We start from the raw sequence: 14,046 nt of genomic DNA on the forward strand, positions 1-14,046 counted from the left end.
AGTTCTATTACTGTTTAGAATCCTATCCGCTCTATTACAGTTTAGAATCCTACCAGTTATATTATTTCTATTACTGTTTAGAATCCTACCAGATATATTATTTCTATTACTGTTTAGAATCCTACCAGTTCTATTACTGTTTAGAATCCTATCCGCTCTATTACAGTTTAGAATCCTACCAGTTATATTATTTCTATTACTGTTTAGAATCCTACCAGTTCTTTACTGTTTAGAATCCTACCCGCTCTATTACAGTTTAGAATCCTACCAGTTATATTATTTCTATTACTGTTTAGAATCCTACCCAGTCTATTACTGTTTAGAATTCTACCCGCTCTATTACAGTTTAGAATCCTACCAGTTATATTATTTCTATTACTGTTTAGAATCCTACCAGTTCTATTACTGTATAGAATCCTACCAGATATATTATTTCTATTACTGTTTAGAATCCTACCCGCTCTATTACAGTTTAGAATCCTACCAGTTATATTATTTCTATTACTGTTTAGAATCTTACCCGCTCGATTACAGTTTAGAATCCTACCAGTTCTATTACTGTTTAGAATCCTACCAGTTCTATTACTGTTTAGAATCCTACCAGTTCTATTATTTATTTTATTGTTTAGAATCCTACCAGTTCTATTACTGTTTAGAATCCTGCCAGTTATATTATTTCTATTATTGTTGTTAATCCTACCAGTTCTATTACTGTTTAGAATCCTACCAGTTATATTATTTATATTATTGTTTAGAATCCTACCAGTTCTATTACTGTTTAGAATCCTACCAGTTATATTATTTATATTATTGTTTAGAATCCTGCCAATTCTATTACTGTTTCAAATCCTACCAGTTCTATTACTGTTTCGAATCCTACCAGTTATATTATTTCTCTTATTGTTTAGAATCCTACCAGCTCTATTACGGTTTAGAATCCTACTAGTTATCTTATTTCTATTACTGTGTAGAATCCTACCAGATATATTACTGTGTAGAATCCTACCAGTTCTATTATTGTTTCGAATCCTACCAGTTCTATTATTGTTTAGAATCCTACCAGTTCTATTATTTTTTAGAATCCTACCAGATCTATTATTTATATTACTGTTTAGAAACCTACCAGTTATATTATTTCTATTATTGTTTAGAATCCTACCAGTTCTATTACTGTTTAGAATCCTACCAGTTATATTATTTATATTATTGTTTAGAATCCTACAAATTCTATTACTGTTTCGAATCCTACCAGTTCTATTACTGTTTCGAATCCTACCAGTTCTATTACTGTTTCGAATCTTACCAGTTCTATTATTTCTATTACTGTTTAGAATCCTACCAGATCTATTACTGTGTAGAATCCTACCAGTTCTATTATTGTTTAGAATCCAACCAGATCTATCATTTATATTACTGTTTAGCATCCTACCAGCTCTATTATTGTTTAGAATCCTACCAGTTCTATTACTGATTAGAATTCTACCAGTTCTATTACTGTTTAGAATCCTACCAGCTCTATTATTGTTTAGAATCCTACCAGTTCTATTACTGTTTAGAATCCTACCAGCTCTATTATTGTTTAGAATCCTACCAGTTCTATTATTGTTCAGAATCCTACCAGATCTATTATTTATATTACTGTTTAGAATCCTACCAGCTCTATTATTGTTTAGAATCCTACCAGTTCTATTACTGATTAGAATCCTACCAGCTCTATTATTGTTTAGAATCCTACCAGCTCTATTATTGTTTAGAATCCTAACATATCTATTACTGTTTAGAATTCTACCAGCTCTATTACTGTTTAGAATCCTACCAGATCTATTATTGTTTAGAATCCTACCAGCTCTTTTACTGTATAGAATACTACCAGCTCTATTATTGTTTAGAATCCTACCAGATCTATTATTGTTTAGAATCCTACCAGCTCTATTACTGTTTAGAACCCTACCAGTTCTATTATTTCTATTATTGTTTAGAATCCTACCAGCTCTATTATAGTTTAGAATCCTACCAGTTATCTTATTTCTATTACTGTTTAGAATCCTACCAGATCTATTACTGTGTAGAATCCTACCAGCTCTATTATTGTTTCGAATCCTACCAGTTCTATTATTGTTTAGAATCCTACCAGTTCTATTATTTTTAGAATCCTACCAGATCTATTATTTATATTACTGTTTAGAATCCTACCAGTTATATTATTTCTATTATTGTTTAGAATCCTACCAGTTCTATTACTGTTTAGAATCCTACCAGTTATATTATTTATATTATTGTTTAGAATCCTACCAATTCTATTACTGTTTCGAATCCTACCAGTTATATTACTGTTTCGAATCTTACCAGTTCTGTTATTTCTATTACTGTTTAGAATCCTACCAGATCTATTACTGTGTAGAATCCTACCAGTTCTATTATTGTTTAGAATCCTACCAGTTCTATTATTTATATTACTGTTTAGAATCCTACCAGATCTATTACTGTGTAGAATCCTACCAGTTCTATTATTGTTTAGAATCCTACCAGATCTATTATTTATATTACTGTTTAGAATCCTACCAGCTCTATTATTGTTTAGAATCATACCAGTTCTATTACTGATTAGAATCCTACCAGTTCTATTATTGTTTAGAATCCTACCCGCTCTATTATTGTTTAGAAGTCTACCAGTTCTGTTATTGTTCAGAATCCTACCAGTTCTATTATTGTTGAGAATCCTACCCGCTCTATTACTGTGTGTTGGAGGTCTGACAGTCAGGCCAAGTGTACCATTTTTCTGTCATAGTTTCCCAGCCGAATGAAATAACAGTGCCACAATTACGTTGAACATGTAAGTTCAGTTTAGGGGCAGATGAAGTCATTGTCAGCCAGGTCGGAACCAGACCAAACACCCCAGCGGTACCCCTCAATCATGGAGATAGGGAGGGGGAGCAGGGCAGGGGGAGCAAGGGGACAGAGTGGATTCACTAGGCTAGGTGGCTGGAGCACAAGTAGAGGGAAAAACAGGGGAGTGTTAGAGGGAGAGAGACGAGATAGAGTGTGAGTGTGTGTGTGTGTGTGTGTGTGTGTGTGTGTGTGTGTGTGTGTGTGTGTGTGTGTGTGTGTGTGTGCGCATGCGTGCGCGTGCGCGTGCATACCCACCTGTGTGTGTGAGGCTGAGGGAGTGGTTGTTGTCGTTCTCTGCCGTGCCAGGGACCTCCAGGCTGGGCTGATTAGGAGCCACCAGCTGCAGCTCACGGACGTCAGCTCCAGAGTTCTGCACTCCCTCCTGCACCTACAATTTAGAGTCAGCAAGTACTATTACAGCTGCCTACCACAGCACATACACCAAGGGAGTAGGGCTGCACATCACTATGAAATACAGACATGAACTAAAGTTGTTTTGATCCATTAATAAAATGTTTTGATAACCAATGGGGTATTATGATCTCGTGGCAATAAAATACTAAAAGAGACCAGAACTTGTAGGACTGTTTTGCTTCTTTCCTTTTTAGCACACTAAAGTTCAATCCCAAATAGAAGTGTAATAGGGAAGTGTAACTTGTCCAGTGTGTGTGTGTCAGTCAGTCTACCTCAGGCTGCCTGCCCTGCGTGGGAGAAGTTGGACAACAACAGCGCCAGGCCAGCGGAGGGTATTTGCATTTGTTCCAGTGGCTGTAGTCTAGAGGATATGAAGTAAATGTTCCCTGATTCATTCCAGTCAGAAGCTAGCCTACAGAGGAATGTCTGGACACACACACACACACACACACACAGGGGTCGTTTTCTGTTTACCTCAGAGTTGTTGGATGAGCAGGGGCTGGCTCTTTTCGGACATAGTTTAGGTCTGGAAAACAAAAAAAGAGCCACAACATTGCAGTTATGCATTTCTTGACTGTTTTACATATCTTTGAAAACCATTATTTACTTTTTGACGACATTCTCTTTCATGCTATTTGTGAAAGCTTGACTGTTATTTAGAACAACTGTTCTCCAAAATGTTTTACAAAATGAACATATTCCCCCACAATTAGAAATGGGAACAGATTGCCTTCACTGAGGTTCTTCCTCAAAACATAAAAAGTCTAGCTAGCTAAATCACTACATACAAACAGCCCCAGGTTGTTTCTCTAAAGGGCAGCTCCAGCAGCTGAGGCGTTCTGTTCATTACCCGAGATCTAAATGCTTTTGTATACCCATTTCTGGTACAATTAAAAACCATGGCGCCAGGACACGACTAATACAACTCTAACTGCTCTCCAACATGCATGAGGGATTTCTCTAAACCATTCATGGCTGTGGAAGTCTTTGCTGTAAATGAGAATGTGTTTTGAGTCAACTTACTAGGTAAAAGAAGGGTAAAATAAAAAATATATACAAATATTACGCATGATGGAAATGCCCTTCTTGGCTTTCTGATAATGTTTCATCCGTGTGTTGTTGTTCCTGGTAATTAGACTTTCATTTTATTAGAAGTGTGTTTTCAATTTCCCTTTCATTAGCAGCAAGAAGTAAGAACTACACAAATGGGCTTATTGTGCTCAACAGCCACACATAGGTTTTTGAGAATAACCAATTTCTACTGTGTAACCTATTTCACGGAGATGTACAGTATGTTGCTACAGTATAGCATAAAGTATTGTGTGTATGTTTGTTTTTTCCAATACAGAATGCTTTCAAGCTGAGAAAAATGTTACATTTCACAAGTAATAAAAAAAACGGTGCTTTTCCTTTAAGTTTAGTTGACTAGATTGAGGGGAATTTTCATAGAGATAGATGTTTTATATATATGGGAATTGAAACCTTCCTGGAGGGAACAAGAGATGTGAATCAGGCCGTTAGAGTACAACGGCGATACTGATTTAGTCACCTGGCATGGATAATATTACACCCTGCTAGAACTGGTACTAGCAGCGTGTGCTACTGTTGTCTCCCCATGGGATCTACCGAGAGAACAACCTGTAAATTACACCTTTTGATACTGTATGTTGTTCTTGTTCTATTAAACAACCACGATGGCACCTCGGCAGAACAGAGGCTCACAGCACAGCAGCATGAGGATCTCTGCTCTTCTTGTCTTCCTTCCTTATTCTCCCGCTGGCTTTTGTATGGCTGCATTTATCTTTGTCAGTTGGAATCGATGCCAGGTGCTGCACCTTGAACGGCCCTCACCCTCCCTCCCTCCGTCTCGCTCCCTCCATGTCTCGCTCGCTCTCCCTCCCCCTCTGTATAATGGTGAGAATGCTGCACATCAAGGCAGCTACACCCAAACCTTTCACTGGGTCTCATCAGGGACCAACCAAGGCCTCCAGCTGAGTCAACAGGCAGGCCATCAGCAGTGGAGGAGGAGGAGGAGGAGGACTGACTGGCTGACTATCCCATTCACGGCTACCATCTCATTCATGGGAGGAATCTTTGTTACACTGGCCCACATCAAAGACACAACAGTTGTGCCATCTCCCTTGGAGGGTCAGAAAAGGACAATTCTTGCCATTGTGCAGAATGTGCATGGTCTTGTTTATGTTTATGCTTGAGAACTGCATGTCTCAGGTTGTCAGGGAAATATATTTATAACAGAAAACGTGTCTGACAAAGGTATCTTTATGACTCATTTCTTTCTGCATGGCTTGCTTTACCTGAAGATGTTGCACAGGTGAACTACAGGGATCATGAAGAGACAATCATTCCCATTGTGCATGGTCTTGTTTATGTTTATGCTTGAGAACTGTATGTCTCTACGAGTCAATAGGGAAAGCAATCAAAATGTGTATGACAAAAGAACAATTTTGAATTTCATATTGTATAATAACACAAAATCTGAACAGTTCCATGCCTGATATTACTGTACATTCCTTCTCCTCCTGTAATCCACCTCAAAACATCTCCTGCGCCCCATATCTTTCCCTGTCTAATGTACCCATGTGGAAGAGGTACGTTACAGTAAAATTGTGTCATGAAAATCATAACCAATCCTACATGTTAAAACACTTAGAATGGGTTTACATGGTCCTTGACAGTGTAACATTATGGTCTCCTACCAGTATATTGGGATATTCATGCATTTATTAACTTTTTATCAGATACGTTATGCATATTGTACATGTTAGCCATTTACATGTTAGCCATGTACTTTTTACTGTAGGCTACATCGTCATTGATTGATTTGATTTGGATCTCTTTTAGTCCCCATTTGGACTAATCTTCCAAGAGTCCTTAAACATTAAAATACAATTTATAATACGAATACATTTTCACATACAACACACTATTACAAACATACATAATATACTAATACTCAATCTAAAAAATATTGATTCTTCATCTACTATAGTCCCACAACATTTCTATGTATTATATTTAAATCGTTTTAAAATAATGTTTAAATGTATATATTGAAAGATTTCTGGTTTGCTCAGTTAATTTATTCAATTTCTTTATTGCTCTAAATTGAAATGTTCTTTTGCCTATTTCTCTTTTCTGTCTGGATAACGCATAGATGGTGGACAATCTATTCCTAGTATTTACGGAATGTCTGTCTCTTACCAACTGATTGCCGTTGTGAATAGAACTTGGCCGTCCCAAATGATGTATATTATGAAATAAAATAAGCATGTCGATTAATGCCCAACCAAGAAAATTGCGCAAGAGTGCAATAGAAGAACCATATCTCCACCTTAAAACAATCCTTGCTGCTTTGTTCTGTGCAATCTGCAACCTTCTAACTTCACTTGATGATGCATTTCCCCAGACCACAGAACAGTAGTTCACCTGACTCTCGATTAATGCTTGTGTTATTTGCTTAAGAACTTTTTCTGGTAAATATTTAGCTATCCTTCTGATTATGCATGCTGTTTTAATAATGTTTTTACATAGATGAGTTATTTGAGACGACCATGATAAGCAGTTGTCTAGCTGCACTCCCAATAGTTTGGTTTCTGCCACTTCTTCAATTAGTACTCCTCCCATACTTAATTGTATCCCATGATGTTTTGGCCTTTTCCTAGTGGAACAGACCAACATAACTTTGGTTTTCTTGGTGTTTAAAACAAGTTTGTTTTGGCAAACCCACTCCCTGATATTCTCCAAATCTCCTTGTAAAGCTTGCTGTACCTGTTGAACCGATTGTCTTGCTGCATAAATTGTAGTATCATCTGCAAATATAGTAGCTTGAGTTTCAGCTAAGGCATAGGGAAGGTCGTTGGTATATATTAAATAAAGAAGTGGCCCAAGGCAGCTGCCCTGCGGTATACAGTTTAACACATGAGGGGAAGAAAATGAACCATTGATATAGGTGGATTGTTTCCTATCAATTAGATATGACTGTACCCATTTCAATGCTACCTCCTTAAAACCATAATGCATTAATTTTGTCAAAATTATTTCATGATCCACTAAATCAAATGCTGCACTGAAATCTAAAAATAGCACACCCACAAACTTGCCATTATCCATAACATTGAGCCATTGGTCAGTCATATCAACCAATGCAGTGGTAGTGGATGGTTTTTGCGATAAGCATGCTGATTGGCTGTAATCAGATCATTCTTTTCCATGTACTCCCATATTTGTCTGCTCACAATACCCTCCAATATCTTACTGAGTGTAGGGAGTAGACTAATTGGTTGACTATTGGCAGGAGTAATGGGTTCTTTGCATTCTTTCGGAATAGGACACAGTTTCGCATGCTTCCATACATTTGCAAACATCCCCTTTTCCAGTGACCAATGAAATATATATCTCAGTGGAACTGCAATCTGGGGAGCCGCACAGCGAAGCAAACAATTGTCCATAAGACCATAACCTGTAGATTTACCATCAGGTAATGCCTTCAATAGGTTTAACACCTCCTCCACTGACACCGTTTGTAGACTAAAAGAGCAGACCTTATTGCTCATAATATGATCATCAATCCATTGGACAATAGCTTGCTTGGAAGAATGTATGTTTACATTGTTGCTCAGTAAATTAATTCTCTTTGTAAAAAAATCTGCAAAATGATTGGCAATATAAACTGGTTTTGTTATTGTTCTCCCGTCAACCTCCACACTAGATGGGCATGTTGAGATAGATGTACCAACTAAGCCCTTAACTGTGTTCCATACCTTTTTAGAATCATTTTTACAATCAATAAAAACAATGTTATAAAATAACTTTTTTTTCTTTCGATTCAATTTAACTGCATAATTCCGTAATGTTCTTGGCTGCTAAGACTTTTGCCATATTTCTTTGAGAAAAAGCCTCACCCTGTTCATCATCAATCCATGGAGATGGACAAGCCCCAACTACTCTTTCTTACTGGGGCATGATGGTCCATTACCTCAGTGAGCAAATCAATAAAACATTCTGTAGTGTGATTTAAATCATCCTCTAGATAAATCAGCTCCCAGGGTACAGCAGCCAAATAATTTAGAAATAGCTCATGATTAAACAGTTTAAAATTTCTCTTGACCACAATCCTAGGGGGTTTCTTTGAAACCTTGGTGTTCATGGTTATGGTCACAATATTATGGTCTGTCCAGCCCACTGGTATTGATCTGGCTTTTAAACATTGCAATGGTATATTACAGAAGATCAGATCAATGCATGTGTCTGAACGATGACCCAACTTAATTGATGATCTAGTAGTATCATTAACCATTTGTTTCAAACCACAGTTCTCGGCATATCTCATCAATTTTGTTCTATTCGTATTATTGTGATCCTTCCAATTTATATTAAAATCACCCAAGATAAATACATCTCTGTTGCTATCTGTGGCCTGGTCAAACCCAGTGCATAAGTCATCCAGATAGGACACCTTAGAGCTTGGAGGTCTATACACTCATCCTACCAATATGGCTGCCTGGTGAGGCAGATGTACTTGAGCCCATAGTGCCTCTACTTGACATACATTAAGGTCATCCCTTCTCTTAAAAGGTATCTGATTCTGAATGTACAGTGCTACACCCCCACCATTCCTATTCCTGTCTCTTCTCAGTAGACTATATCCATGAATGTTCATTTGCCCATCATTTACAGATGCATCGAAGTGCGTTTCAGTCAAAGCCAAAATATAATTATTATTTATTTACCAACGTCATTGGGCTATTCATGTCCCCTTTCGTTGTGAATTTGTACTTTGCAGAGTTGGCGTACAAGGGCAGCACAGCAAGTTTTTCCTGTTATTGTCAGGTATGCCACGTGTTTTTTTTGTTAAGAAATGTTGACAATATTTTACCGTTAGCAGTTCGCAAGTGCACTGTCATTGAGAAAGTTGGCTAGCCTAGGCCTATAAATTATAGTGTACATTGCGTTTGTTATTGTACTGTTATGTGAAGCAAGATTATTGTTACAGTGCATTCGGAAAGTATTTAGACCCCTTGACTTTTTCCACATTTTGTTACGTTACAGCCTTATTCTAAAATGTACAAATATTTGTATGTTTTGGTCGTGGCCTCTCGAGTGGTGCAGCGGTCTAAGGCACTGCATCGCAGTGCTAGAGGCGTCACTACAGATCCGGGTTCGATCCCGGGCTGTATCACAAACGGCCATGATTGGGAGTCCCATAGGGCAGCCGCGACCGGGAGACCCATGAGGCAGTGCACAATTGGCCCAGCGTCGTCCGGTTAGGGGAGGGTTTGGCCGGCTGGGATAACCTTGTCCCATTGCGCTCTAGCAACTCCTTGTGGCGGTCAGGTGCATGTACATTTACATTTAAGTCATTTAGCAGACGCTCTTACTTCGGTCGCCAGCTGTACGTGTTTCCTCCGACACATTGGTGCGGCTGGCTTTCAGGTTAAGCGAGCAGTGTGTCAAGAAGCAATGAGGCTTGGCAGGGTTGTGTTTCGGAGGACGCATGGCTCTCGACCTTTGCAACTCCCATACGGACTCGAGAGAGAGGCTATGATGGGACAAGACTGTAACTACCAATTGGATATCACGAACTTGGAGGTGTCTCCAGAGATGCTAGATCAGATTCAAGTCCGGGCTTTGGCTGGGCCACTCAAGGACATTCAGAGACTTGTCCCGAAGCCACTCCTGTGTTGTCTTGGCTGTGTGCTTAGGGTCGTTGTCCTGCTGGAAGGTGAACCTTCGCCCCAGTCTGAGGTCCTGAGTGCTCTGGAGCAGGTTTTCATCAAGGATCTCTCTGTCCCTGTCGCTGAAAAAAATCCCCACAGCATGATGCTGCCACCATGCTTCACCGTATGGATGGTGTCAGGTTTCTTTCAGATGTGACGCTTGGCATTCAAGCCAAAGAGTTCAATCTTGGTTTCATCGGACCAAAGAATCTTGTTTCTCATTGTCTGAGAGTCCTTTAGGTGCCTTTTGGCAAAACTCCAAGCAGGCTCTCATGTGCCTTTTCCTGAGGAGTGGCTTCCATCTGGCCACTCTACCATAAAAGCCTGATTGGTGGAGTGCTGCAGAGATGGTTGTTCTTTTGGAAGGTTCTCCCATCTCCACAGAGGAACTCTGGAGCTTGGTTTTTGCTCTGCCATGCACTGTCAACTGTGGGACCTTATATAGACAGGTGTGTGCCTTTCCAAATCATGTCCAATCAATTGAATTTACCAATTGTAGAAACAGAATGCAAGCTCAATTTCGAGTCTCATAGTATTTCTGTTTTTTATTTTTAATACATTTGCAAAAAAAAAATATATATATATATATATATATATATATATATATATATACATATTGTTCATTTTGTATTTATGGGGTATTGTGTGTAGATTGATGAGGATCTTTTTTTATTTAATCAATTTCAGAAAAAGGCTGTAACGTAATGTACTTTCCGAATGCACTGTACAGTATATGTAAGCCGATCAAAACACAACGCAGAGGCAATCTACACCGGTCACATTTGCACAATTCTCTCTGCATGTCACCCCTGAGGTACTGGTTCAATATAAATAGGTTGCTCTGACTCCCTGATAACACAACACGTATGTGACAAATGGATATCATATCACAGCAACTCTCTCTGCATGCTTTTACATACCTGAAAATGATGCATAGAGCGCTGGTGAGCACCATGGCAAAGAAGGCTGCTCCGCTCATGGCAGCCAGCAGAGAGTCCATCTTGCTGGCCCCGGCAGGGGCGTAGGCGTGCCGGGGGTCATCTCCATCCAGTTCTGTCCGGTTGTGGTAGTGAAAGAGCAGGGCGAAGCCGCGGCCCCAGTGGGTGGTGGTGATCAACTCCATGATGACTTCTACCATCTCCTGGCTGGAGCCAAACACCAGCTGGCTGCTGGAGGGCCGGTTGGAGCCACAGAAGCGCGAGGAGAAGGTGAGGAGGTCCGAGATGTAGAGGACGTCGTGGGGGCAAGCGTCCACCACCTGGGTCTCAGAGCTCACTGACTCTGTGTCCATGGGGGGCGGAGAGGTCGGAGTGGTGGCCTTGTCTACAACCACAGCCAGATCTGGGGCTGCTGCTCTGGGGTTAAGGGTAGGGTTTAGGTCAGGGTCGCCTCTGAGGAGAGGAGAGGTGATTGAGTTCACCGCTGCCTGGTCCCTGGGTAGGAGGTGTGAGGGGGGATGTGGGGATGCAATGTCAGAGGTGGACCTTTTAGCAGAGTTGGAGACTTTGGCGATCTCCATCTTGGTGGACTGCTCTTGCACCACCACCACCTGCTTGACCTTGTCATTTTGGAAGGAGGACTGGGGGGCTTTCGCTCTGCCCCCCAGAGCCTGAGTTACGGGGACATCTTCAGCCAGCATTGACATGTTTTCATCTGTGACAGGACCGCCAGACGGGAACATTGCCCCATCGTCAGCATCTTCCACTTTCAAGTTAGAGATGGCAGTGTACTGGGTGGAGGGGTCGTGGCTCTCGAACACGTCAAAGTCAAATATCTCCAGTATGAGCTGGTGGCCGACGGGCACAAAGAACTGCCAGACACAGTGGGTCCCTGAGGAATAGTTATAGGGAAACCCAGGAGACAGGATGAGGCCTTGGACATCCACAACATCCACCTTCGCTCCACAATCAAAGTAGACCTGCAATAACCACATACATGGGCTTGGTGAGGGGGACATGAGTGTACGTAAAAATGCTAGCAGCTCTAATGATCAACATTTCTACTGTATACCAGTACTTGTTAAAGACTTAAAGAAAATCAGCAGACATAAACATTTAATAAAAAGACATGATGATAAAGTTTAGGTACATATAATACAAATAAGGCTGCCTTTTAAACAAATAATACAGTTGAGCTGAATTGCACATTGCCTAAAAAACAATGAACTGCATCCAGACCTGAACTATTCAACCCTCCTCTTCTGCCAGCCAGTATATCAAAGCCATGGCGGTGCCTTGCATGCCTGTGCTTGGGTAACCCTGGGGAGGGTTTCTTAAAACACGCTGAGCTGGCTGTAATGCTTCCCAGGTGTGTGGGGTGGACGGTGGAGGGGGACCTCAGCCTGGCTAAGCAGCGGCAGATGTGTGGCTGGGGCTGCTGGGCCCAGAGCTCAGGTCCAGACCTTTGTAGGAGGGCTGGTGTGTTTATGAGCTTTCCTCTCAGCCCAGGTTATGGACTGTGGGAACCGAGCGACGACCTAGCCGGGGCTCAACCAGCACAGCCTCCACCACCAGACAGGTAACAAACCAGCCAATGCCCCAGGCAACACTAGTTGTTTGGCTGGGAACACATTTAAAACGTGGTGTGTGTGTGCAAAAGGAGCACCAGCACCACTGCCATCGACCAACGCCAGATAGACGCTTTGATTGCCACTACGTGGCCCATCTCATCTCTCCATATGCATGCATTTATCAAAGGCATTCCTCAGATTTTAAGAAGCCAAATCTGGATGTACTTTTCAATCATCACTGTATGAGAGAGGCTGCTGCTAGGTTTGGCCTCAGCAACCCCCTCCGTCCTTCTGACTGCAACTCTGCAACTCAAAGGCCTCTCTATTGCTGATACAGCTGGCAGCCTCACAGCCAGGTCAGAATGTCCCTTACAGAGAGCTGGAGGGCAGTAAGGACATACATATCTCTGTGTGTGTGTGTGTGTGTGTGTGTGTGTGTGTGTGTGTGTGTGTGTTCTGTACAGTTAATGAAAGACGTGTTTTCAAAGCACATGAATGCACCGAAAATATTGAATGCATTTTATTACGGATATCACGCCAGAGGTGTGACAGTCCTGATCGCCTGACCATCACGTAATAGCATAAATAATCTATCTGTTTCAGACCTCCCTATCCTGACCACAATTTTTGCAATATGTTGGTGAACAACATTGGACTAAAAACATTGGATCAAAACATTGCAACAGCGTATTAATCTCAGCTATTATTTCTAACCATGGGAAAATATGTATATTATATGCATGGGAATGAACCACGCAACTTATCATGTGTTATGCTAGTAATCCAGTATGTGTTTTTGGTTTGTATTAAATACAATTGACAAATTATAATAACAGCGTCTGTTAAAGAAATTAAAGAAGGAGTACCTTTAAAAAGCAACAAATCCCTTTGAAAACGGCCTATGTGGCATCAATAGGAGTCAGAAACACTTATTCTAGTGTCAAAATTGACTATAAAGTGTAAATAGAATAATTTGTCATAAAGTCAGTCTCGTCTAAAACGGAGTTTGGAACATCCATGCGTCACAACGGGTAAATTAAGGTTGAGTTTTTGATTTGAGGATGTACAGTACCACTCAAAAGTTTGTACACACCTACTCATTCAAGGGTTTTTCTTTATTTATACATTGTAGAATAATAGTGAAGACATCAAAACTACGAAATAACACATGGAATCATGTAGTAACCAAAAAAAGTGTTAAACAAATCAAAATATATTTGAGATTTGAGATTCTTCAAAGTAGCCACCCTTTGCCTTGATGTCAGCTTTGCACACGCTTGGCATTCTCTCAACCAGCTTCATGATGTAGTCACCTGGAATTCATTTCAATTAACAGGTGTGCCTCGTTAAAAAGTCAAATTGTGGAATTTCTTTACTTCTTAATGCGTTTGAGCCAATCAGTTGTTTTGTGACAAGGTAGATAGCCCTATTTGGTAAAAGACCAAGTCCATATTATGGAAAGAACAGCTCAAATAAGCAAAGAGAAACGACAGTCCA

General features: G+C 40.4%; 1 protein-coding gene across 1 annotated transcript in view; it reads right to left on the bottom strand.

Annotated features, from left to right (window-relative positions):
• The window catches only part of LOC115200335 (uncharacterized), a 44,061-nt gene that overhangs the window by 19,769 nt on the left and 10,246 nt on the right, over positions 1-14,046 (bottom strand). Inside the window, exons 2-4 of the mRNA XM_029763313.1 lie at positions 10,961-11,958; positions 3,778-3,829; positions 3,145-3,277 (exon numbers count right to left, since the gene is read on the bottom strand). Of these exons, the coding sequence (XP_029619173.1) occupies positions 3,145-3,277; positions 3,778-3,829; positions 10,961-11,958 (1,183 nt within the window). The remainder of the gene's footprint in view (positions 1-3,144; positions 3,278-3,777; positions 3,830-10,960; positions 11,959-14,046) is intronic.

Source organism: Salmo trutta, chromosome 9, assembly GCF_901001165.1.
Source record: "Salmo trutta chromosome 9, fSalTru1.1, whole genome shotgun sequence".
NCBI classification, from domain to species: Eukaryota; Metazoa; Chordata; class Actinopteri; order Salmoniformes; family Salmonidae; genus Salmo; species Salmo trutta.